This window comes from Pelobates fuscus, chromosome 2, assembly GCF_036172605.1.
Source record: "Pelobates fuscus isolate aPelFus1 chromosome 2, aPelFus1.pri, whole genome shotgun sequence".
NCBI lineage: Eukaryota > Metazoa > Chordata > Amphibia > Anura > Pelobatidae > Pelobates > Pelobates fuscus.
The window spans coordinates 51,152,992-51,177,452 of NC_086318.1; the positions used below are offsets into that span (position 1 = coordinate 51,152,992).

At 37.6% G+C, this 24,461-nt stretch overlaps 1 protein-coding gene across 1 annotated transcript in view; it reads left to right on the top strand.

Annotated features, from left to right (window-relative positions):
- NBAS (NBAS subunit of NRZ tethering complex) overlaps window positions 1–24,461 on the top strand; it is a 676,063-nt gene that overhangs the window by 412,131 nt on the left and 239,471 nt on the right. Inside the window, exons 43-44 of the mRNA XM_063442147.1 lie at window positions 8,010–8,260; window positions 10,054–10,385. Of these exons, the coding sequence (XP_063298217.1) occupies window positions 8,010–8,260; window positions 10,054–10,385 (583 nt within the window). The remainder of the gene's footprint in view (window positions 1–8,009; window positions 8,261–10,053; window positions 10,386–24,461) is intronic.

Below are 24,461 nucleotides of genomic sequence, written 5' to 3' on the forward strand. Positions count from 1 at the left end.
CGCCGTCGGTCCCACGGCGGCGATCAGTGCTCCACCCGGTCCAGGGGGGTTGCCTGTCTGCCCAGGCAGTCCCCCTTCGGCAGATCAGGACCCCACGGCCATGTGATCACTCGATCACATGACCGCAATAGGTGTCCATGTGTCTGCCTGCAGGGGGACTGTCTGTGCTGACAGGCAGTCTCCCTGCAAGTGAAAAATCCAAAATAAAGTGTAAAAAAAAAATCTGTGTAAAAAAAAAAAATAATATGTGTATATATATGCTATATATACATGTATTATATCTATATATACCTATATATAATATATGTATATATATCATATATATAATGTCACACTAAGTGTATTTTTATATTTATATATACGTATATAATTATAAAAATACACTTATATTTAAATTACACACGAATATATACAATATATATAATAACTATATATATGGTATATATATATTATTATAAAATACAAATAATATGTTAATAAAAATAAATAACAAAAAATAAAAATAATTTTTAATAATTAAAAAAAAATATATATATATATTCAGTTTTATTCTAACAGTATTTTGATATTGATATATATATATTTATATCAAAATATACTTAGAATGTAATGATATATATATCTATGTATAAATAAATAAATAAAAATAATACGAAATATACATATGTCCACATACATAATTACATAAATAATTTCATAAATATACACGTAGACGTCAAATATATAAATATGTATATATATTAAAATTCTACGTGCATATTTATGTAATATTTTTACCTAATTAAGTAATTTTAATGATTGCAATTTGAGGGACCTGCCTGCCAACCCAGGCCAAAAGTCCAGATAATTTAATTTGCTAGCACTGTGTTTAACCCTGTAACTTTCTATGACACCCTAAATCCTGTACATGGGGGTACTGTTTTACTCGGGAGACTTCGCTGAACACAAATATTAGTGTTTCAAAACAGTAAAACATATCACAGCGATGATATTGTCAGTGAAAGTGAAGTTTTTTGCATTTTTCACACACAAACAGCTCTTTCACTGAGGATATTATTGCTGCGATATATTTTACTGTTCTGATACACTAATATTTGTGTTCAGCGAAGTCTCCTGAGTATAACAGTACCCCACATGTAGAGGTTTTATAGTGTTTGTGAAAGTTACAGGGTCAAATATAAGGCTTGATTTTACTTTTTTTTTTTTTATTGAAATTTGTCAGATTGGTTAGGTTGCCTTTGAGAGCGTATGGTAGCCAAGGAATGAGAATTAGCCCCATGATGGCATACCATTTGCGAAAGAAGACAACCCAAGGTATTGCAAATGGGGTATGTTCAGCTTTTTTTAGTAGCCACTTAGTCACAAACACCGGCCAAAGTTAGCGTTTTTTGCATTTTTAACACACAAACAAATATAAATGCTAACTTTGGCCAGTGTTTGTGACTAGGTGGCTACTAAAAAAAACTGGACATACCCCATTTTGAATACCCTGGGTTGTCTACTTTAAAAAATATGTACATGTTAGGTGTGTTTCGGGGATTTATGACAGATAACGGTGTAACAATGTCACTATTGATACATTTAAAATATATATATATTGAAACAGCAATTTCCTACTTGTATTTATAGGCCTATAACTTGCAAAAAAAAGCAATAAAGCATGTAAACACTGGGTGTTTTTAAACTCGGGACAAAATTTTGAATCTATTTAGCAGTTTTTTTCATTAGCTTTTGTAGATAAGTAAAAGATTTTTCAAGTAAAAGTCCAAAAACATGTTTTTTTTTTATTTTTCACCATATTTTATTATTTTTTTTAAATACAATATATGACATAATATATATACTGGTATGTAAAGAAAGCCCTTCTTGTCGTGAAAAAAACAGTATATAACTTGTATGGGAACCGTAAATGAGAGAGCGGAAAATTACAGCTAAACACAAACACCACAAAAGTGTTAAAACTGCTCTGGTCCTTAACGTACAAACATCGCAAAAACAGGCCGGTCCTGAAGGGGTTAAGTTCCTTTACCTGCTGAGTATCCATCCTGACCCAGTGTGGAGAGAGAACTACGGTGGCCCCATTGAGGGCCTTGAGGCGCTTCTTGAATTCATATCTTGTGAGTGCAACCAATAACTGCCGTGCTATGCAATCGTATTACTGTACTTCACTATGTATTTATTTTTCCTGTTATAGATTACAGCTGTATCCCTATTTTTGTATATATCTACATAACTATGAAATTGCCTGTCACTCTGTCAATCAATCAGTCTGGCTCTCTGTTTTATGCACGAGGCAAAGGAAAATACATATTCTAATAAACCTTATGTTTTGCTGCCTACACAACATTAATCAGCAATCATCAACTGTGCGGTGTAGTGGAGACACAAAAATCAATAGTGGTAAACCAATACTGGCAAATCAATATTCCTATTTCCTAAATATTTCATTAACAGCTTGATCACACATCATCTCTATTTTTACATAGTTGTGACTGCACATGATGGACACAGGCTGATGTGCACGCCTTATAGTTTCATATAATTGGCTTTTCCAGAAAGTCTCTAGAGAACCATTCAGATAGAAATATTGGCAGAACGTTTACTTTTATCAGAACTTTGCTCTTTTATTAAATATTGAAAAGGGTTAACACTTTGTTCAAATGTCAGTGATCACCCCGTCCGATATTAGGTGATTATGTTGAGATTGTTAGAGTAATGGGATCTTGGAGATGGTAAGCAAATCTAATTGATATTCTATTAAATGTAGATTTTTTTTTTATTACTCGTTATATATTTTTTTAAAACATTCCTTTATTAAAGACAAGAAAAGGCTTTCATATATAATAAAAAAGTCCAAGTCAGGCTGAAACGTTGACTGTACCTTTGCACGAATAAATGATATATTGCACAAGACTACAAGCACGAAATAGCACCGAAGCAAGAACAGGACAGGAGAATGAGTTTTAAGAGTGCCTTCAGGGATAGCAAATCTGTAGAGTAGGGGTGCCCAAATGTAGATCCCCAGATGTTATAGAACTACAACTCCCATGATGCTTTGCATGCCTTTAGGATACTTTCGAATGACAAAGGATCATGGAAGCTGTAGTTTTAAAACATCTGATGTTCTATCTTTTCAGCACCCCCGATGTAGAGTTATAAAGCAATCAATCTGTTTGTTGTAATGTGTAACATATTTGTTAAATATTTCTGGACTAAGTAGGGCTTCAAGAGATACGTTTGCTTTTGTATATTTATAATGTATACATCAGGGGTAGGCAACCTTCGGCTCTACAGATGTTGTGGACTACATCTCCCTTGATGCTTTGCCAGCAATATGGCTGTAAAAGCATTATGGGAGATGTAGTCCAAAACATCTGTAGAGCCGAAGGTTGCCTACCCCTGGTATACATGTATATCTTTGCCCATTCTAATTAAAAGACAAGTTGTAATCTATGGAAAAATGGTAATAAATTGCAACAGGATCAGGAAAATGGATGAGAGCTTTTTGGCATACATACTGTTGAGATAGAGAGTGAAAAAAAAGCTTTTTACTCCAGTTTCCTTCTTTATCAAAACAGATTTTGCCCAAAACTATGTAAAATAAAAGTGACAATGTTAAATCTGAGTTGCAAGATTGTGCCCTTTCCTCCACAGTGGTCAAATTGGTTAGCATAAGCAATGTAAGAGCTTTTTGTTTTCTTCTGAATATCTTGGCACTCATTAGAATTTGGTAGACTCTAAATTTGAAAGGTTGGGGTAACACAACACTTAATGGAGAGTGTTGATGGTAATTTGGAAGGTGACTGTTAGAACAACTGCACATGTCTGCACTATTGTGTTTATTACTTCCTGAGGGTAGAGATATGTGAAATCCTTGGTCCAGGCTATAAGTCACTTGGCATGTGTATCTAAATCTAGAGATACTCTGAGACATCAGAAGGTCACTGTGCCAAAATAGGTGTTAAATGTCTTATTGGGTGGTTGTTTGAAAACCTTTTCCTAAATACATTTGCAGTTGTATATAGTGTTGTTGGTGTAGGAGAAGGGCCATGTTGGCATTTAGATAACGATAGGAGTGAAGTAGGAGACTAGTTTGTTCCAAGAAATGTAAGATTTTAAAGTGTTGCAAGCATTTATGATTCTCCCTCTTGGCCAAACACATTGCATAAATACCAACTGAAACATGTCATTGTTTTTGTATTATCAAAATAACATTTTACATTTATGGTTTTTTTTTTTTTTACATTTTACATTTATTATAGGCTCTGACTGTATTATTCTAAAAATTATGCATACAAGTAAATGCTTCCACTCAGTGCTTCTCTTGGTTACCCTTGCTTAATGGGGGCTGCCATTTTAAGCACTCGTATATCGGAGAAGCATCTTAGCCGATGATAGACCATTCTGATAATCAATAGCCAGAATCATAGCAAAGTTTTATTATGTGTCATCTCATTTTTTAGTAATAGTAATAATAATAATAATACATGGTGACCATTTTCTTTTCACAAGCACCATATAATAATAGCGAAAACCAGCAGAATATGTTTTCACGGAGATCCATTGCTTACAATACACACTTGGCTTTGCACATCAATCACTACATTAAAGGAACACTATAGGGTCAGGAACTGAAACATGTGTTCCTGACCATAGAGTGTTAAAACCACCATATAGCCCCCCTGATCTCTCCCTTGCCCCCCACAAATATAGTAAAATCTTACTTTTGTTCAGGTCTGCAGCTGCTGCCCCATCCCCTGATCTACCTGCTTGGCTGACATAATCAGAAGTAGCGTTCTATGCCAATCACAATGGTTTCACATTGGATTGGCTGAGAATGTCATGGAGGCAGATCAGTCAAATGCAGCTGTGGCCAATCAGCATTTCCTCATAGAGATACATTGAATCAATGCATCTCTATGAGGAAAGTTCAGTGTTTCTATGCTGAGGGTGGAGACCCTCAATGGCTGTGCAGCACTGACCCAGAAAACACCTATTGTAGCCATCTGAGGAGTGGCCAGTGGAGCTATCACTAGGCTATAATGTAAACACTCCATTTACTCTGAAAAGACAGTGTTTACTGCAAAAAGCCTGCAGGGACATACTATACTCACCAGAACAAGTGCAATAGGCTGTAGTTGTTCTGGTAACTATATTGGTTCTTTAACAGTGATACATATAATATAGCCTAATGCCTAGATATTAGTAAATACGTCTTTCTGGAATCTTGGCTTACCCTTGTTCTATGTGAGAAGCCATCTTTAAGTTCTGCAGTGCTTTACAATTAGAAAAAGGGAAAGTGATGTAGAACGCAAACAAGCTGACATAATATGAGGATTTGAGGCAGGCAGATATATATTGTTAGGTACCTTGCCCAGAATACTTACTGGTGAGGTAGTGTGGCCGGGATTTGGTTTCTGTGTTCTAAGACAATAACATTTTAATTGCTCTAACATGGTCAGAGATCTCACTTATCTGATTGAGGGACATTCACCGTTTGTGGATGAAATGGGCTTGGTGAACATTTTGTGGTGCTGGAGCGTGACATCAGGATTTGTGAACACAAATTAGCCTTCTGTTGAGCTGAAACCAGCTTGAGATCTGAGTGGGGACCCACCAAAGGGCAGGCTAATTGAGCTGTTGTCTGTTCTCACCTCTCTTGCTACTTGTTTTTCTCTCCTTCAGTAGCCAGCCCAGCATAGTCCTTAGGTGGATAGGCATCAACACCCTAAACTGAAACAAATGTGGGTATATATATATATATATATATATATATATATATATATATATATATATATATATGCATTGCAAAGTAATACACAAATGATTATCGAAGTATACCATACCATTTTGGTGATTGTCATGACACCAACACTCAGTATTATCCAAAGTCAGATGTTAAAACTTACTAGTGGAGATTTTTTTGTAATAAAGTCAATAAAACATGCAGGGCATGACTGATAATCTGTCTTGTTTACACTAAAATCATGGAGCTGTGAAGCAATATGATAACTATGCATTAATATATATATATATATATATATATATATATAAAAAGTCCATAAAATAAGTCCCGAAGGAGAAACAGGGTCGCACAGAGGACACAAGGTTCCTCGAGGCTTGCAGAAAAGAAAATTTATAGCTTGTTAAAGAAATAGTTCTGTATAGTATGAGTTGCTGAGATATTAAATTCTTTGCCTAGAGCGGTTATGTGAGTACACTAAATACCTTCAAGAAATCCCTAGATATTTTGTTATTTTTTGTAATGTACAATTTATCACATCTTAAAGGTTATTGCATGCCCTTGCAAAAATTCTTAACCCAACTTTGTTAATCCCTCACTTACAAATCATTGGCTTTGCAGAACCTTTGTCACAAAAATTGAATGCCTGTTTACAGACACCCTTACATTCCGTAAAATAAAAAAAAACAAGCACCCATGGGCAGTTGTATGGTTCTCTTGGGAACCTGTATCTTTCACCCGTGATCTAGCATGCTCGGATAAAACTATTCATGTGGTTTCTTAACGTGACATTCCATGCCCAAATTAAAAAATAAAATAAAAATTACTTTAGTAGGTGTACCCACAATGAAAAAAATCAACCACACATTTATTTATTTTCATTGGGGATATATCTAAACATAGCTTACAAAAGTTGCAGATCTCTTGTCTGAAGCCTTTGTAAGCCCTCCCATTCAAACCCTACCAAGACTTTCTGTGGCTGCCCAATCACAGACTTCCCAATGAAGCTCCATTGGACCTCTTTGCAGTAAAGGTACTCTGAGCAGTTACCTGCCTTGCCTCTTAAAACAACTAGAAAGTAACTGGACCGGCTGTCTGATTAACAGCCAAGGAGTGTAGCAAGGGTCATTTTTTTTTTATAAAACTGACAATTTCTATAAAAATTTACACTTTTTGTAAAATTAATCAAAGGGTACGCTTTTCATACGTGTCTCTTTAAACAGTGCTAATGCTATTAGTAGGCATTTGACACTATTGGCAGGGGCCATGTTTTGATCAGAGGGCCAGCACTCGCATGCGGAAAAAGTGGATTAAGAACAAAAATTGTTGAGATTCTAAATAAATGTTTTTTTCCCCTAGTATTTTAGATTAATTATGTTATAATACAGTGTTATTTGCATCCTTTGTTGTGAGGCGGCAGCGGAAGATGAGGTTTTAGAATTCTATGCTTATGTATACCTTGCAGATAAACCCTCCCCGCTGTGGGGAAATGCTTGACTGGGCTGTTCGTTTAAGAATTTCATGTGGAATAATTTAATCAGTGGCAAATATATAGCAGTAACGCATAATCTTGGCATTGCTGATGTTCATGAACTGTATTTCTGATAATACACAGCAACAGACATGTGTGATACAGTTTTTTTTTAAAAAAGCCTCCTGTCCAAATAAGACCAACTCATGGAGCAGATCCTTGTGCAGGAATTCTTAGTGAACCAGACCCTGGAGTTTTTATGTAATGTTAGTTTTATGATGCCCACATTTTAGGCATATCCACTCAGCAGTAGAAAACTTCTTTTTGATTTATAATTATGGCCATGCAAGATTTATGTTCCGTACAGAGCCTGATTCATTTGCTGTTAATAACAATTCTCAGAAAATGTAGAATGAAATTAAATCAGAGATCGCTAAAGCTGGCACTGCAGGTGTTTGCAAACTGTATTCGCCATGAAGCTCAGCCAGCTAAAATGTAGTCCCAAACGCAATCTGTGCCAACATTGTTAATCTCTGATCTTTCATTTATATTGCTCCATCTCCTTGTAACTGGTATGTGTAAAGCAGCAATGAATTAAATGACGTAATCGGCCACATTGGTGATCATCGAAAATGTTCACAATCAAAGTATGTGAGCTCATAGAGATCCTCATCTCTATCAATACTGCTTTTTTCTTTAATTTATTGTATCTCTTTTTTTACAGCCATACGACTGGTTTTGGTGCATGATTAATCAAAGTTTATAACGGTTCAATTGTATGTTTTTGAATACCAGGTTATCCACATCAGAAATTGAGAAGAGGGTGCAGTTTCTTGGCATCTTTAACACGCTAAAAACAATCCCAGAATCCTTTTACGAACACATGGCAAAATATGTGTATCCCACCATTGAAGGCACGGATCTTCAAAGATTGCTGTATTATTTTACCCTTCTAGAGAGCTGTGGCTGCTCCCAGTTTGTAAAGCATACCATCAAGCCAGATTCACACATAAAGCTTTTGAAGAAACTAAAGGCGGTTGCACCAGGTACCCTTTGACGTTTCATGCATTTAATACATTTGATAAGGAAATAATCTGTGCTCATTTTCACAGAATGCTGAGTGTTCGCTATCATTCTTTATCTGTTAGATGACCTTGAATGACCTTCTATTCTATGCATTTTCTCTACTCAAAGCTTGAACTCTTTTGCACATATATTGCTGTGTATTACAGCTTCTACACCAAGTAGAGAATTGACCTTGTTTTTGAATCTTGGTATTTTATTATTTAAATTGTGGATATATATATATATATATATATATATATATATATATATATATATATATATATATATATATATATATATAAAGAAGCCTGTCTGTAGTAATGCGTTTGAACTTAAAATCCAAGTTACTGAGCAGTTAATTAAAAAAAAAAGATAAAATATTTTTATACACAAACTCAAAAGTGATCTTGATGGACTAACTAACTTTTACTTTACTTCACTATTTTTTGACTTTGGCACAATTAGAGCAGACACTAATACATGTTAGATGATATAATACATCTTTGTATATATTGTGTATTAATATTGTTTTTATATTTTATTGTGCTCTATTTTATCAACGCAATGTTTTGTGAACCCAGGACATACTTGAAAATAAGAGAAATCTCAATGTATCCATCCTGGTAAAATGTGTTATATATAAATAAATATAACTACGGTATATCTGGTTTTATTTTTAATTACTAATTTGAGTAGACTAGGATGGGAGATAAATAAGAGCAAACATGGATCTAAATTACTCCATACAGCACAGAAAAGACTTTTAATAAGAATCTGCTTAAACTTCCCAAACTTAAACTAGATTTTAAAGGCGAATTCAGTGTAAATCTCCCCAGAATGGTTCCTCATTGAAAGAATAGGAGGAATTATAATAAAAAAGTGATCAGAGCAAAGAGCCCAATTTGAATGTTTACTAAAATGTCCCATTACCCACGTCTACAATTTATTAAACCTCCTTAGGTCAGTAGTATTTAAAAAGGTTGAAAACTCTATAAAACTAATAAACAGATCATCTTTAAAAAGGGGCTCTCTTGATTTTTGTCTCAAACCTGTTCTTTCACAGACTTTGCCAAGCTGCACACTTTATTTTCAGTTATTTAAGAAATGATTATAATCTGTTTTTCTAACGTCAGCACCTAATATTGTTTTCACTAGAGCAGCAATGTTATCAAGGCTAAGCAGGTTTATTTCTGAAGGTGAAAATGAAGTGTTGTCTCTCGTTCGGTTTAGAACAATAGCAGGTGTTAGCGAGATGGTTCCGAGGCTTGTTACAAGGTTATCTTTTAGGATGCATAAGGTAAATGTCATTAAAATACTTCATATCTGTTCCTCACTTCCATGCTGTGTTAGACACAGCTCATAAGCACATGTTCACAAAAATGAAACAGATTTTTAATGAAGCAGTTTTCTTTTTTTAGCAAATCTTATAATTTTTTAACAGAATGATAAGAAAAAACTATTTCTATGATATGGTTATAGTTCAGGTATGTGCCTTCCATTGAAATGCTAGAATGCTAGATTACCAAAATATCTTATGGACATATAATTAATATTTTATTAACATAAATGTTTATGGCACATGTGGGGATGGTAGCACAGTAGATTTTATTTTGTAATGAATGTGTGTATAACCACTGTGTTTTTCTACGTGTCTTGATTCAGACGTAGGTGTTTGTATATCCCATTTTATTGACAATACCATTTTAAAATGTATATCAAGCAGGTACCATTTTTATGTAATATCGCTCTTGCACAATCTTGTGTTCCCCACTAGGACTTAATTACAAGAAGCTGACGGAGTCCACTGTTAGTCCCCTACAATCACTGGAACCAGTTCTCACCAGCCAGAATGTTCTTGCAATATCCAAGCTGGCCCAAAGAATCCCAGAGATAGATGGTTCATTGCTTTCCTCTAGTTCCATTCATGCCACCTGGCTGAAGAAACTCTTTTGGAATGGCGATCCTCAGCTGCTTAAAAAGGTTCCTCAGTCTGCAGATTGGTCCCATGCATATGATACCTGCAGGAAGTACTTCGAAAGACTCAGCCCTGACGATTTAATCACATTTGCTGATGAAATTACCTTCTCATCACAAGCAGTTAATAAGGTAATCTCTCCCTTTGATACAACCTAAGCAGAGAAAGCTCTATGTTAGTTGACGTGAATAGAATGGTAAAGTGAGATTTTGTATTCGTAAAGGTTTTCCCAAAACATCAAGCAGGCGTTAAACAGAAACATACCAGTATGTGTCACTAGACACATTAATTCAGAGGGAAAGGGAATTTTTAGGGACTACAGAGCTTACCCTTGCACTTTCTGTGACCTCGATTACCCCAGAGAAAGTATAAAAATGCTGAAATTCCATGATGAAGTGTGCTAGTGAAAATGATCTAATGTGTTTGGGCAATAAATCTATTAAGTATGTAGCTATTATATAGGGACCTCGTGGTTTACGAAGAAGTTTTGGCACTCTACATGTGTGTGATTTGTAGAAAAGCACTCTTGTTCTTATTACTTGGCAACTCTTCTATCCTTTTACACTGTCTTGTAAACATCTTGTAAGCACCAATATTATTTACTGAGAGGCAAGCAGTTATCTAGAAATAACTGCAATTAGAAATATAACATATCATATGTGCAGTGATCTAGTTTTTCTTCTTTTAAATATAGTCTCCTCCTTTACTGTGTTGATTCCCTTTATGTATTTAAATGTTTCTATCATATCCCCCGCGTCTCGTCTTTCCTCCAAGCTATACTTGTTAAGATCCTTTAACCATTCCTGGTAAGTTTTATCCTGCAATTCATGAACCAGTTCAGTATCCCTTCTCTGAACTTTCTCCAAAGTATCAATATCCTTCTGGATATACGGTCTCCAGTACTGCGTACAATACTCCAAGTGAGGTGTCACCTGCAGGGCCGGACTGGGGTTACAAAGCAGCCCTGGAAAAAAAATCTATCCCAACCCCATAAGTCATTGTGCCATGTATTGTGTGTCTTATTTATGTCTATATATTACTCAATCAGTTGGGGTGGCAAGACACAGCCTTACATATTATTGGTTAATATATACATATATTTTTTCTTTCTGATATAAAGTATTGATCCTTTCAGAGTAAAATATTTTTAAATATACAGTAAGCATACTAACATGCAGACAGCAACAATCTCACTGACACATACAAGCTCATTGATACACAGCCTCATCAAACCACCTCACTGATATACATAAACTCATTGACATAAAAACACAAACCTACAGATGCAACCCAGTTGGCTCACTGACAAACAATCTCACTGACACACACAGACAAGCTTATTGGTACACACACATAAATGTAGTACAGACAAACTCTGACATGCGCAAGCTTACTACAGACAAGCTCACTGACACACACCACATGCTCACTGACACACACAAACTCACTACAGACAAGCTCACTGGCAAACACATGCTTACCACAGACAAGCTCACTGGCACACACATGCTTACCACAGACAAGCTCACTGGCACACACATGCTCACCACAGACAAGTTCACTGACACACATACAAGCTCATAAGCAGGCACACACACACACACATAGGCTCAATCACAAGCAGGCACACACACATAGATGCTCACTTACTAGCAGACACACACACACACACACACTCACTCACTAGCAGGCGCACACACACACACACACACACACAATCACTGTCATGGCTGAAGCTTACCTGGGACTGGTAGGTGAAGTTGCCATTTTGTGGGCCAGTCTGGCCCTGGTCATCAGTGCTCTGTACAATGGCATGAGCACTTCTCTTTTTTTCTACTATCTCCTTGTACAAGCATTCTGCTTCCATTTCCTCATGTTCAATTATATTGTCTGTCTACCTTTAAGTAATAATATTAAGTCAATAAATAATTATCCCTAAATCTCATTCCTCAGATATTGAGGTTTGTAGGGTATCAAATATTCTATTCTCCGCCCTTTAATTTTTATGCCCAAAATGCGTTATCTTGCACTTATTCACATTAAATGTCAGTTACCACAGCTGTGACCATTTTTCGAGTTTACCTAAATCATTTGCAATTTGGCTTATTTAAGACCGACGAAAGCTAGAGGGGTGTGTATATATATATATATATATATATATATATATATAGTATCTTGAGCTCTACAGAATCATCCTGTCACTGAATGCTTATCATGGAAATACACTGGTCAGCCACAACATTAAAACCACGAAGAGGTGATGTGAATAACATTGAATGTCAACGGCGTGTGATATATTAGGCAGCAAGTGAACAGTCAGTTCTTGAATTTTATGTGTTGGAAGCAGGAAAAATGGGCAAGTGATCTAAGTGACTATGACAATGGCTGAATAGTGGTAGATGATTAGGTCAGAGCATCTCCAAAATGGCAAGTATTGTGGGGTGTTCCTGGTATGCAGTTTTTATTACCTACCAAAATAGTGCAAGGAAGGACAACCGGAGAACCTGAATCAGGGTCAATGAAGCATGTGGGGAGCGAATACTGGCTCGTCTAGTCAGACTAAGCAAAAAATTGCTGAAAATCTTAATGATGGCTAGGAATGAAAAGTGTTAGAACACACACACAGTGTATTGCAGTTGCTGTGTATATGGCTGCGTAGCCGCAGACTGGTCAGAGTGCCCATGATGAACCCTGTCCACCACCGATAGTGCCTTTAATGGGGACGTGAGTGTCAGAACTGGACTATGGAGCAATGGAAGAAGGTTGCCTGGTCTGATGATTTACATTTTCTTTTAGCTCGGTTGCATGGCTGAGTGCATGTGCATCATTCACCTGGGTAAGAGATAGCATCAGGATGCACTTTGGGAAGAAGACAAGCCTGAGGAGGCAGTGTTACTCTGGGCAATGTTGTTCTGCTGGGAAACCTAAGGGTTGTGGCATTCATGTAAATATTACATGTACCATCTGATTAGAGATTGTTGCAGACCACGTACACCCCTTCATGGCAATATTGTTCTCTGATGGCTGTAGCCTCTTTCAGCAGGATAATGCACCATGCCACACTGCAAAATTGTTTCAGAAACATTGCAAAGAGTCCAATGTGTTTCCTCGGCCTCCAAATTCCCCAGATCTCAATCCTATTGAACAGTTGTGGGATTTGCTGGAACAACAAATCCAATTCATGGCAGCCACAGCTCGCAACTTGCAGGACTTAAAGGATCTGCTCCTAATGTCTTAATGTCAGATACGACAGGACACATTCAAAGAACTTGTGAAGTCCATGCCTCGACTCATTAGAGTTGTTTTGGCAGCACGAGGGGGACCTACACAATATAAGGCAGGTGGTTTTAGTATTGTGGGTGATTGTACATTGTCATTGATCCTTAGTGGTTGATTACTCTTTGTGATGGCTTAATTTTTATGTTGGACATTAATAAAAAAAAAAAGAAAATGGAGCTTTATGAATATATTTTTTATTGGAATATAAAAACCTATGGGAACTATACTCTATTAGTAACCTAAATAAATACTGTTTAGTGGTATGTTAAAAATGCATGTTGTATAATCCACAGAAAGGACATGTAATTGTTATTTAGTTTCCCCTTTTGTCATATTCTCAATACCGATTTCACATTTAATGTTTAACATTTAACATTATATTTTTAGAATTGCTTCTTTAACTGAAGCTCTTTGCTCTCTAATTTTGAACGTCAAGTGTTTGTGTCCTAATTTAACAGTCCTATTAATTACTAGCCTAAATAGTGAGAAAGGATGAAAAATAAAGTGTTTCTGTGTGACTGTGTGAAAAACACATGGCTAACTTGATGCAGGAAAGAAACAATGATTCTGAAATATCAACGATTTTAATTTTAAAACTAATTAGACAACACCTTGTGCTGACAGCGTCTGGCACTGAAACTACTGTGGACTGCTGTAGCTTCCTTTATACGTAACCGATCTTCCTTTAAAAGAACACTCCAAGCATCATAGCTACTACATTCACTGTAGTGGCTATGGTGCTAGGATTGGCCTAACTTCCCCCAACCTTTTTAAATAGTTTGACTTTTTACCTGGGGTCCACCAAACGCTTCTTCCCACCTTCACTACTAATGCCAGAGAGCCAGAAGTTCCTAAGCTGGGCTTAGCTCATTGGCTGAGATGATTGGCTGATCACTTCCGGCCAGTGAGCTAGGGCTCTGGAACTGACGGCTCTCCAACATTAGTAGTGGAGGTGGTGAAAAGTGCCTGGAAGACCACAGGTGAGACATCAAACCATTCAAAAGCAATTTGAACTCCTTACCATGGTGGGGCACCAGGGTAGAAGTTATGGTGCTTGGTGTTTCCTTTAAAGTCCACTTAAGTGAAGTGATCGGGATTGTCTGTTACTGGGAACAGACTTGCCTTTGCATGGACAGTAGCATTTATAGTTGTGCAAAGTACAGGGCAATTTATAGTTGTGCCAACAGAACTTTTGGGTAGCTTGCCTGAGATAAGTCAGTATTCATTAAAGAGTGATTTTGTTTTTTAAATTAAAATATAACTTACAGACAGCCAGTAGAGGCAGTTTTATTCGATGAAAGGACGTTATACATTTCCACGTCTTTTTGCACATGGGCCTTAGGTTTCCCCATTAGAGTGAGATTGTGAAAGGAGCAGACCTTTAGAAAGCAATATAGTTTGGTTTTTCCCCTCACTACTTTAATTAACAGACTTAATTATCATGCAGTTACAGAGGATCATCAGCCTATGAGCATTCGTCAGAAACTCCATGATGTTAAACAGTCACAAAAATAACTAAAACAATAGAACAAACTGGTGGAAACACAACAAATACTTATTTTAAAATGTTATTTATTTTAAAAAAACAAAACAATTTGCTTTCTAGCTTCTAAATCATGCTGCTATTTATTTGTGTTTTTTTACAGTTCAATGTTTGTTACGTTTTGCTATACAGTACTAACCTGATATTGTTGCCTTCAACCCCAAGTGTATATTATTCAGTAGCTGGATAATTTAGTGTAATTTCAGTAATTTACTGACCGAAATTCAATATCCATTAAATTGACTAAAGGATTTGCCCAGGAGAACAGCAAAACCAATTAATCCATCCTTTCTATCCAATTATCATTAACATATTCACGTCTTAATCTTCTCCATATGTATATTTTAGGAGAAATACTTATGCTTAAAGTTTTTGTATCTAAGCAAAACAATAGAGTGCAGGGATTTACGTCATTTTATTATAAAATATGAAGGTATTTGTTTGCTTGCGTTTTTTTTTTTTCTTTCATTTTTTATAATGTCTCAAATGTATTTCTAAATTGGAAACGACCAGATGTTCAATACTGCAAGTCTTTAAGTTAACAACTTTTTAAAGGATAAAGATGGCAGACGATCCCAAGTGCTGAGAAAAAACACCTGATCGAACGTGTGTTTGTGACATAAATCACTTTGCAAGTTTTGAATATTCATCAGTAGGAACACCGTGTGTGTCAGAATTAAAATGATGCATTGTAATCAACAAATACTGTGCAACACTGGAATTTTTTTAGATTTTTCATTGCCTCATTTATATAGCGAAGTGCAAAGTGTTTACTTTTAACTATTTATTTCTGTATGTATATGTGGCTCTATAAGTTCACTTGTCATGACAGTATGACCTGGTGACACATTGTAGGAAATGTCGCATTCTATGGCGGTGTATTCTAACTCCTGCTTTCAAACCACATTTTATTTTTACATAGATTTTATATTTATGTGCATCTTTGTATTTAGACTTATTTCGTCGTAAATAATGGCTACATGATATATATACAAGACCAGTGTGCGACATGACAATACAGGAAGTGTTCTTTTTGTCCAAAGCTTTGGATCAATTCTTCTCCTCTTTACTCACGTGGCCAAGCAGCGTGGAATAACACTACGAAATGATATGCTCGCTTTGTAAGTAATCATGCAGAGTCAAAACACCTTGCCATTGTTTGTACCATATGTGCCCAAGCCATACCACGGAACATTGGTGGAAAGTTTTTTTGAAAACTCCCCTCATCTTCGTCCAGCAGGCGAGAGTTTAGTTGTCTATTACATTGACCAATCCATTTTTTGGGCAGACTAGATGGACCAAATGCTGTCTGCCGTCACATTCTATGTTTCTATGTTTCATTTCCAGAAATGGGTGACTCCAGACTTAGTGTGTGCACTGGTCCAAAAACTGAGTAGAGCTTGGCGAGGGGTGTGATTGTAGCTAAACACCAGTTTTCTTATTTAGTTAGTTAAAAAAAAGTTTGCCCCAGATGCATCAAACCTGGAAACTAAGGACGAACTCTATCAAGTTCGCTGTTGTGGCTTTAACTCACAACTTTCAAATGTAAGCTGAAGATGTGAAATTGTGCTTATGTAATTTTTGAGCTTTTGTGCGAACTAAAAGCAGAGGAAAAAGTAGATCATCTCAGTACAGCCATTGAAGATGCTCAGGAGAGCCAGAATCGTTGAATTACATTTGAATGTGAGCAGTAGTCTGGAACATCACTTAACTTTTCAGATACATTTTGCACATCTCTCCTAGCCTCAAGTGTTGCAGATATGCTTTTTACAAAGGGAATTCTAAAGAACTGTTTTTTTGTTTTTGTAATACGTTAGCATGTATACTGGGTATTTTTAGTGTCTATAGTTTCCTACATTGTGTGTCTGCTCGTTAACTTGCTTATTTGCCCAAAGTAGAACATTGCTATTAATCATAACTGTGGCATGAGACCACACGATTGACAATTGGCCTTTTCCGGCTGTAATTGAAACTTGCTAGCAAGGAGAGTTTAAAGCTTTCACAAGTGATTTGCATTCGTTCTTTATGTAGAGGTTTATAATGAATGCTTGGCTGCCAAATTTTAACCATTTAAACTTATCATCTCAATTAGCATATTCTTGTCCTGTGAGATATTATACCTATGATTTAAATCCCAGCATGCAGTTCGGTTTCTCTTATTTGCCTGTCTTCTACGGCTTGAGTTAGACTCTAATAATTGTTGAAGGTAGTCATAACAGAAGTTTTGTTCTGTTGTTATTTCCACAGCAATCCGCTCTTCATTTAAGATTCTCTACCATTATATTTACTGGTTTTTCTAGTTTTCTTTTTTTTTGGTTTGGTTTTTGTCTTCCTTGCAACGGAAAATAATCTTGCTCTTACATTGAATAATTAATAATAAAATGAGGAGGTTCTGCTTAGATTCATTTACAACCCTAACATTTTTGACTTTTTCTTTCACCGTTTACACATCACAATCTGCCCTGGTTTTCTGTAGGTAAAGTAGATTCAGATGATGTACACCTAAAGATGGGAGATCCTCCGCTTATATTTTAAAATTAAATGTTTATTGCAAGCACGTTCTGATGTGAATCTGTGTAAAGAGTGCTTTCAATCAAAGCCAAGTATAAAAACCACCTACACGTTTCTCCATGTACACACCTGGTTGCTTTGGGGATCCACTTTCCTTCAAGAGAAGGAGGAGGCTGGTTCTTTCAAGCATACCTCCCAAAATGTCAGATGCACAACGAGGGGACACTTTAATTTCAGGTCTGTGAGTGGGAGTATGGCCAGGAGCGGGGCTGTTCTAAGGAATTTAAGGTGACTTACTTGTAACAATTTATGCAACCAAAGTGTAATTTAGAACCAGAACAATGTGCTTTATTTACGCAGAATGATTTATTTTATTGTGATTTAAAGAGACATTACTGGGAGTATCATTGCTGTGGAGCTCTGTTATACACTCAGACACCCTAACAATAAGCACATATAAAAGAGGGGCACTAGGATAGACAAGAGCAACAAAGTGCCCAAAATAAGCACTGTCATTTCTAAATAAGGACACTGAGGAGGTATAATTTAGAAGGTCCGAAATCATTTATTCACAAAAGGACTCTCTTGACATGAATACAGGCAGGGTTTGAACAGCACTAAAAACGTTCTACCCTTTCTGTAAATGAGAGAATTACATGGAGGAACTGCTATGAGATGTCACACCTTTCTTCTTTTCCTTAACAGTTTCCACATGTGAAAGTTGAATGTACATCTCCCATGTTAATCAAGGTGAATGTATCCATAAATCATCACTTAGTAGTAGACCTACTTTTTTGTACAGTTAGGTTTTGTTCACTAAATGCAGAGTGTGGACTGGATTGATCAAGTAGCTACGGTCAACTTTAAAAGGAGATTCTAGGTTAAAAATGAAAACGTGTTTTTAATTACCCTAAAGAAGGAAAATTACATATAATTAGTTATGCAAAATCAATTTTCCCGAGTGCCTACAATCCTCCTTTTTGCAAAGCACTAAGTTCTTTGTTTGTACTGGGCCGTGTGCAGTCAAATACCTTAGAGGTAAAGAATTTTGGCCATTGTGAGCACACTTGGAAGCTATAAAAATGCATATTAGCAAAAGAAAATAATAATTAGGAAAAATAAACCTGCATCTCTAGAAATATTGATTATTGTTTCCTCCGGTGAAGTTTTGATTTCTCATTTCCCTGACTACAAATCTCACACAGGAGGCTGCTTCACAGTAAATAGGCAATTAACAGTCGGAGAAAGGAACTTCTAGTTTTCCCCACACAGTCTCCTAAGATAGGCTTGAATATGAAACCTTCTTTTTTCATAAAAGCGGCTCTGTTACCAAAAATATTCTTTGTATAATCTGCTTCTATATAGCTCCCTGTGTCTGAATCTATTTTCCTTTATGCAGAGCAATCAAGTTGATAAAACTTGATAATGGGCAGAGCTCAAGCAAGATACTTTTTCATTTGTCTATCACAACCCCTCAGTAAAATGAATGCCACAGAAAGTCAAACTGCCGACATCATGGATACAGGGGAAGACAAAATGGCTGCACCCAGATATTGGAATCTGGTGTATAGAAGAAAAGATAATAAAGGAGGAATATACTCATTTTACTCTTCCGTGACAGATTTGAGCATTGAGACTACTAGGGACACTATTTATATACAAAAAATGCTTCATAAAGCTGTAGGTGTGTTGGTGCTGAAATGTACCTTTAAGAGAATTAGGTAAACCATGAAATAGAGAATAAATATGACAGGACTGCTTTCTGTTTCATAGCAAAAACTGTAGGTGAGTCTCAGAGTTCCAAATGAGAATTTGTTAATTCTACAGTAAACACTGAAAAGGTGAACACAAATGGTGCATCGACTACCATTCACCAATAAGTGGTTTACTAAAACACCATTAGAGAGCTACTATTAGTAGCTATCTGAGCCCAGCATCCAGACCAAGAGCACTTGAAACACATTACCTGTTTGAGTCTGTTAATGGAGTCTGCAGTTAGAAAAGAAAGTCCGTCACAAATCGCATAATACAACCAAAATGATTTGATTGGTCCAATTATTAAAAACAAAATATACTAATGCCGGACACACTGAAATTTAAAATAAAACATTGATTGTTGACTGTTCTCATATAGCCCTCTTATCCGCCTTACAATGTATTGAAATAGAACATTGGTAATTATTCAGACAGCGGAATAAATAATTACTGATACAAAAGATAATGAGAACCCTGACGGTAGGTTTTGAGTTCCTGCAAGGTACTATGAGCTTACGATCTAGACCTATAAAACAACAATGTGAAATAATGGATGTATGAAAATGCCCAATGTATTTTGCATATAGAGCACTAGTTGACTGAGCTCTATTTGCCATGATCTGAGATAGTCAAGCTCCCCCAGTCCTTAATAAGCACGCACGAGACCAAACTCACAAATAATGCTGTTAAAAAGTTGACTTATCATTAATTTTCACAGCTCAGGCTTAGAAAGACCTCAGTTTTACCTGAATGCTGGTAGCACTGCTGAGACAAGGCCGGACTGGGAGAAAAATTTGGCCCGGGCATTTTTTTATCACAGCGGCCCACTAAGAAGGGGGCGGGGCATATAGGGTGTGTTTTGTCATCACCAATGACAAACACGCCCCCTCTCAAAGTGAGCATGTTGGTTAAATGCTCTTCCAGGGCAGACCATGCGCAGAACTCTGCTAAAGAGCTCTAGCATGAGAAAAAAAAGCCCTGTATTTGTTCTGCACAGTGCAAGCAAATTTAATAACATGCTTGCACCGTGTTTCCTTGCAACTTGTCTCTGGTGTCTCTATAAATGGATGCCAGGATAGAGTATTGTGCATGTGTTTGGAGTCTGCTTGTGGGATTGTGTGTGTGTGTAGAGTGAGCTGATTGTGGTGTGGTATTGTGTAATAAGGTCGGTTTTAGTAGTGTTGTGTTTTTGGTGTAATGTAATGATACCGGAGAAACTGACGGAAGCCAAGCACAGAGAGATGGACACAGGTTTCTTCAGGAAGGAAGATATTCTTTATTCGGTTCACCGATCGGGACTCAGAGGGACTAATGTCACCAAAATACAACAAGTTCTGAGCCCCGGACAAGCTCCCATATTAAGCTCCACCCGCACATTCTCTTGACCAATCAATACAAACAAGAACTAACTTCCTGCTTGACCGCATGGCTTGTCCAGCACAATGGAGGAGGGAAATACTACATCCTGTATTCTTGCACATGCTCCGTACACTACTGATCGTATCTTGCCACGTGCAACCAACCGACCGATACGTCAGCATATGCACGTACACATGCCACGTGGTAATCTCGGCCTACTAAATTTATTTCTACCGACATTCCACCACAGTAATCCATATGTGGCTAGGGGCTGTAGAGAATGTGTGTATAGGGGATGTAGTAAGTGTGTGCATACAGGCTATAGTGTGTGTATATATAGGTGATGTAGTGTTTGTAGGGGTTGTAGAGAGTGTGTGTTTAGGGGTGTAGTATGTGTTTGTTTACAATGAATCTAGTGTGTTTATAAGGGATCCAGAGTGTGTATTTTAGGAATGTAGTGTGTGTGTGTAGATGGTGCAGTGTGTGTGTATACAGGAGTCTAGTGTTTGAAGGACCCAGAATGTGTAGGAGATCTAGTGAGTGTGTGTATATAACGGATTCAGAGTGTATAAAGGGATCTAGTGTGTGTATATGATCCAGAGTTAGGTAAGGGATCTAGTGTGTGCCTGGAACGTAATGTGTTTAGGAGTGCAGTATGTGTGTGACGGGTGTTGTAGTGTGTATATGTATATATAACTGCTGTAATCCGCGTTTTCCTACAAAATGCTTCTAATCCATGCTACTTTAGAATGCGGTGTGTGCCTCTGCCAAACACTATCTCTCCTTCGTTCTGCCAGCAGATACTTCATCTTATAATTATAGCAGCTATAACAATTGCATTTATCCTCTTCATACTGATTAAATGCCTTAAAACTTATAAGTTAATTATTTTTTTTCACTGTTTGTTGTTATTGTAAAGAAGGCACCAATGAGGAAATAGAAAACAATTTATTCAAAAAAGATTTCCTGCTTTGCGTTACAACATAATTGTTACCTAAAATCTCTGCCAATTCAATGGGAAATTGAATTGTTTTTGTTTTGTCCATTATAATTTTTTATTTTTTTTTATTTTTAAATCTAGTATCTAACAGCTCTTGACTTCTCAGCCAGTGCTGACAAATAGAGCTTTTTAGACATTCTTCCCGTAAACAAAAGAACTACCACAAAAATGCTGTTTGATTCGTGAGTTGGAGCAAAGTTCTCTGTGTTCTTTTACCTTTATTTTCATTTTATTTTATTATTTTTTCATTCTTTGTTTTGTTGGACATGAATGACGCAGCACATACATTACCCGGCTAGAAATCTGAGGAGCGCCTCATGTATAAACAAGAGAAACAAGAATATGTAACAAAGGTAAAGCACTTCAAAAAATATGGAAACCGCTAAAAGTGGACACCAAGTTGGTCCAGAAGGCAGATTATAACAATTGATCAATGAGTAGAAAAAGTAATGAATACTAATTTTTGTAAGCGTTGACGAGGAAAAAACAAAACAGAAAAACACAAGGCAGAATAAAACAATAATTCTAGATCCACAGCACTTACAACCCATTTTGTAGACTAGACATGGCACTGATTGGTATTTTTATCCAAGCTGCATCTTCTCATAAGTAACTTTTTACTGTTTGATTTTTTTTGTACTGTTTGTACTTTATTCACACTAACATTTACCACAACATACTACGGCAACCTCCGGTATATTTTTTGTCTGTTCTTTCAGTTCTGGACTACCTTTATAGGGTGGTATTATAGTCAATCTTTCTTTATTAAGAAGTTTTCAAGGGGTACAGAATAAAAAAAAAGGGGGGGGGGAATACATGTAATTTCACGTTTTATATTATGCAGGTTCAAATTCGACCATATTGAACAAGTAATTATGCAATCTCAATATGCAACATGTCACACTGTATGCAACTATGTATAATAAAACTTTTGTACAGCAGTCGTTTGTGACCCTTTCCATTACCGCTCGACATTGCTATCTGGAATTGGGACGTCCCAACCGGACAAGTCATACATCATTCCCCTAAATTTCCAGCTTGCCGGGCCCACTTCCCGTGTCTGGTCTCTCTCTCCGGGATAAGGTGTACAGTCAGAGTATGCATCGTGATTCCCTGTCTCCGGTCAGCAGGCGTGTCTACCTTTTGTAAGCATGTCTCTTTGTCTTATGTGTGTGCTGGGATGAGCCCATTACCCCCCTAGTGATGTATGGAATCTGTATACCATTGCTAAGTTATGGTGTTTGCATGGGAAGTGAGCCCATTATCGTGGTGTAATGGAACATAACATACAGTCGGCAGCCATCTCCAGTCCGTATTGGTGTTAATACCTCGACACATATATATATTGAAAAAGTGGTTCCATTACTCATGGGTTTGGAGAATACCTTTTTTACAAACTGTGGGGTTGTTCTGGGCAAGTCAGGTCCTACTACCTCGCCTTCGGTCTCTGTCCTCTATCCACGGGGTGGAGATTTTGTTCCCGGGGTATGTGAGTCTATTTCAGTGCGTCACAAGGGGTCGTAGTTGACAGGTGTTTGTATCCGTGGGTGTAGTCCTGCTTTAGATGGGTCACTGTCTATGTCTCGGACGTCTAGTACCCTTGTGGTGCGGCACATATATTGGTCTACCAAATATCTGCGGACCTAGGGGTCCAAGATCTCGACATGCCTCTCCGTTTCAGCCAGTGCGCCCTCGTCCAGCTGTGTGCGTTTGCCTTGCGCCTGAGTTATCTGCACAGCCGTAGTCATATGCATTGTGGAACATGTTGTGTGTGGAGCTAAGCTACGTGTATAATTGTTGGCTACCATAGTTCTGGTTAACCGTGGCGTATGTAGGTTTCTATGTACAAGAGTTGGGGTGGGAAAAAAGGGGGGGTTGGGAAGGGGGGGGGGTTCTCCACTCGAGGTGATGGCGGGCGGGGTCACATCCCCAATTCTCCCCGTCCAGCCAGCCGAGCGCACCCGGGGCTCCCATTCCGTTCGGAGGAGCTTAATATCTCTTATTGTCGCTCGACCTATCTACACTGTACGCTGTAGGGTAACATTTACCTCGGCTACCTTCCAGATATGTACATTAACCAGGGTGTCCAGGTTTGAAGATAGCGTTCTGTGGTTCCATGTAGTGATGCTGTCAGCTGTTCCATCCCGCGGATCTCCTCCACTTTGGCCATCCATTCCTGTGCAGAAGGTACCGTCACTGTCCTCCATTTCATAGGGATGAGAGATTTAGCGGCGTTCAGCAGATGTTTAGTCAGCGATTTTTTGTACTTCGATATGGATACCGGCGTGTGGTGCAGGAGTATCGGTAGCGGTTGGAACGGTAGATATGGGTCTATGATGTCCGTGATCCGCTGGTGTACCTGTTGCCAGTACGGGACTACGAGTCTGCAGGACCACCAGATGTGTAGGTCCGTGCCGTCTTCTCCACCGCAGCGCCAGCAGGTCGCAGGGACCGATGGTATCATCCTGTGGATCCTTGCAGGGGTCCTGTACCAGTTGGTCAGTAGTTTAAAATTGAGCTCCTGCTGTTTGGAGCAGAGGGAGCTCTGGTGCGTTAAGACGTGAATTTTAGTCCATTGGGGGTCCGACAACAGCACACCCGTGCTCTCCTCCCAGCGCGTCACATGATTGAGGCGTATCGGTTGTTGTGATGACAGAAGCATTGCATAGAGGATCGAGATTCCTCTACAGAGATGTGCACATTTCTTGCAGATTTGTTCAAATTCCGTGAGGGCTCTATGGAATAGTCGCCTCCCCTGTT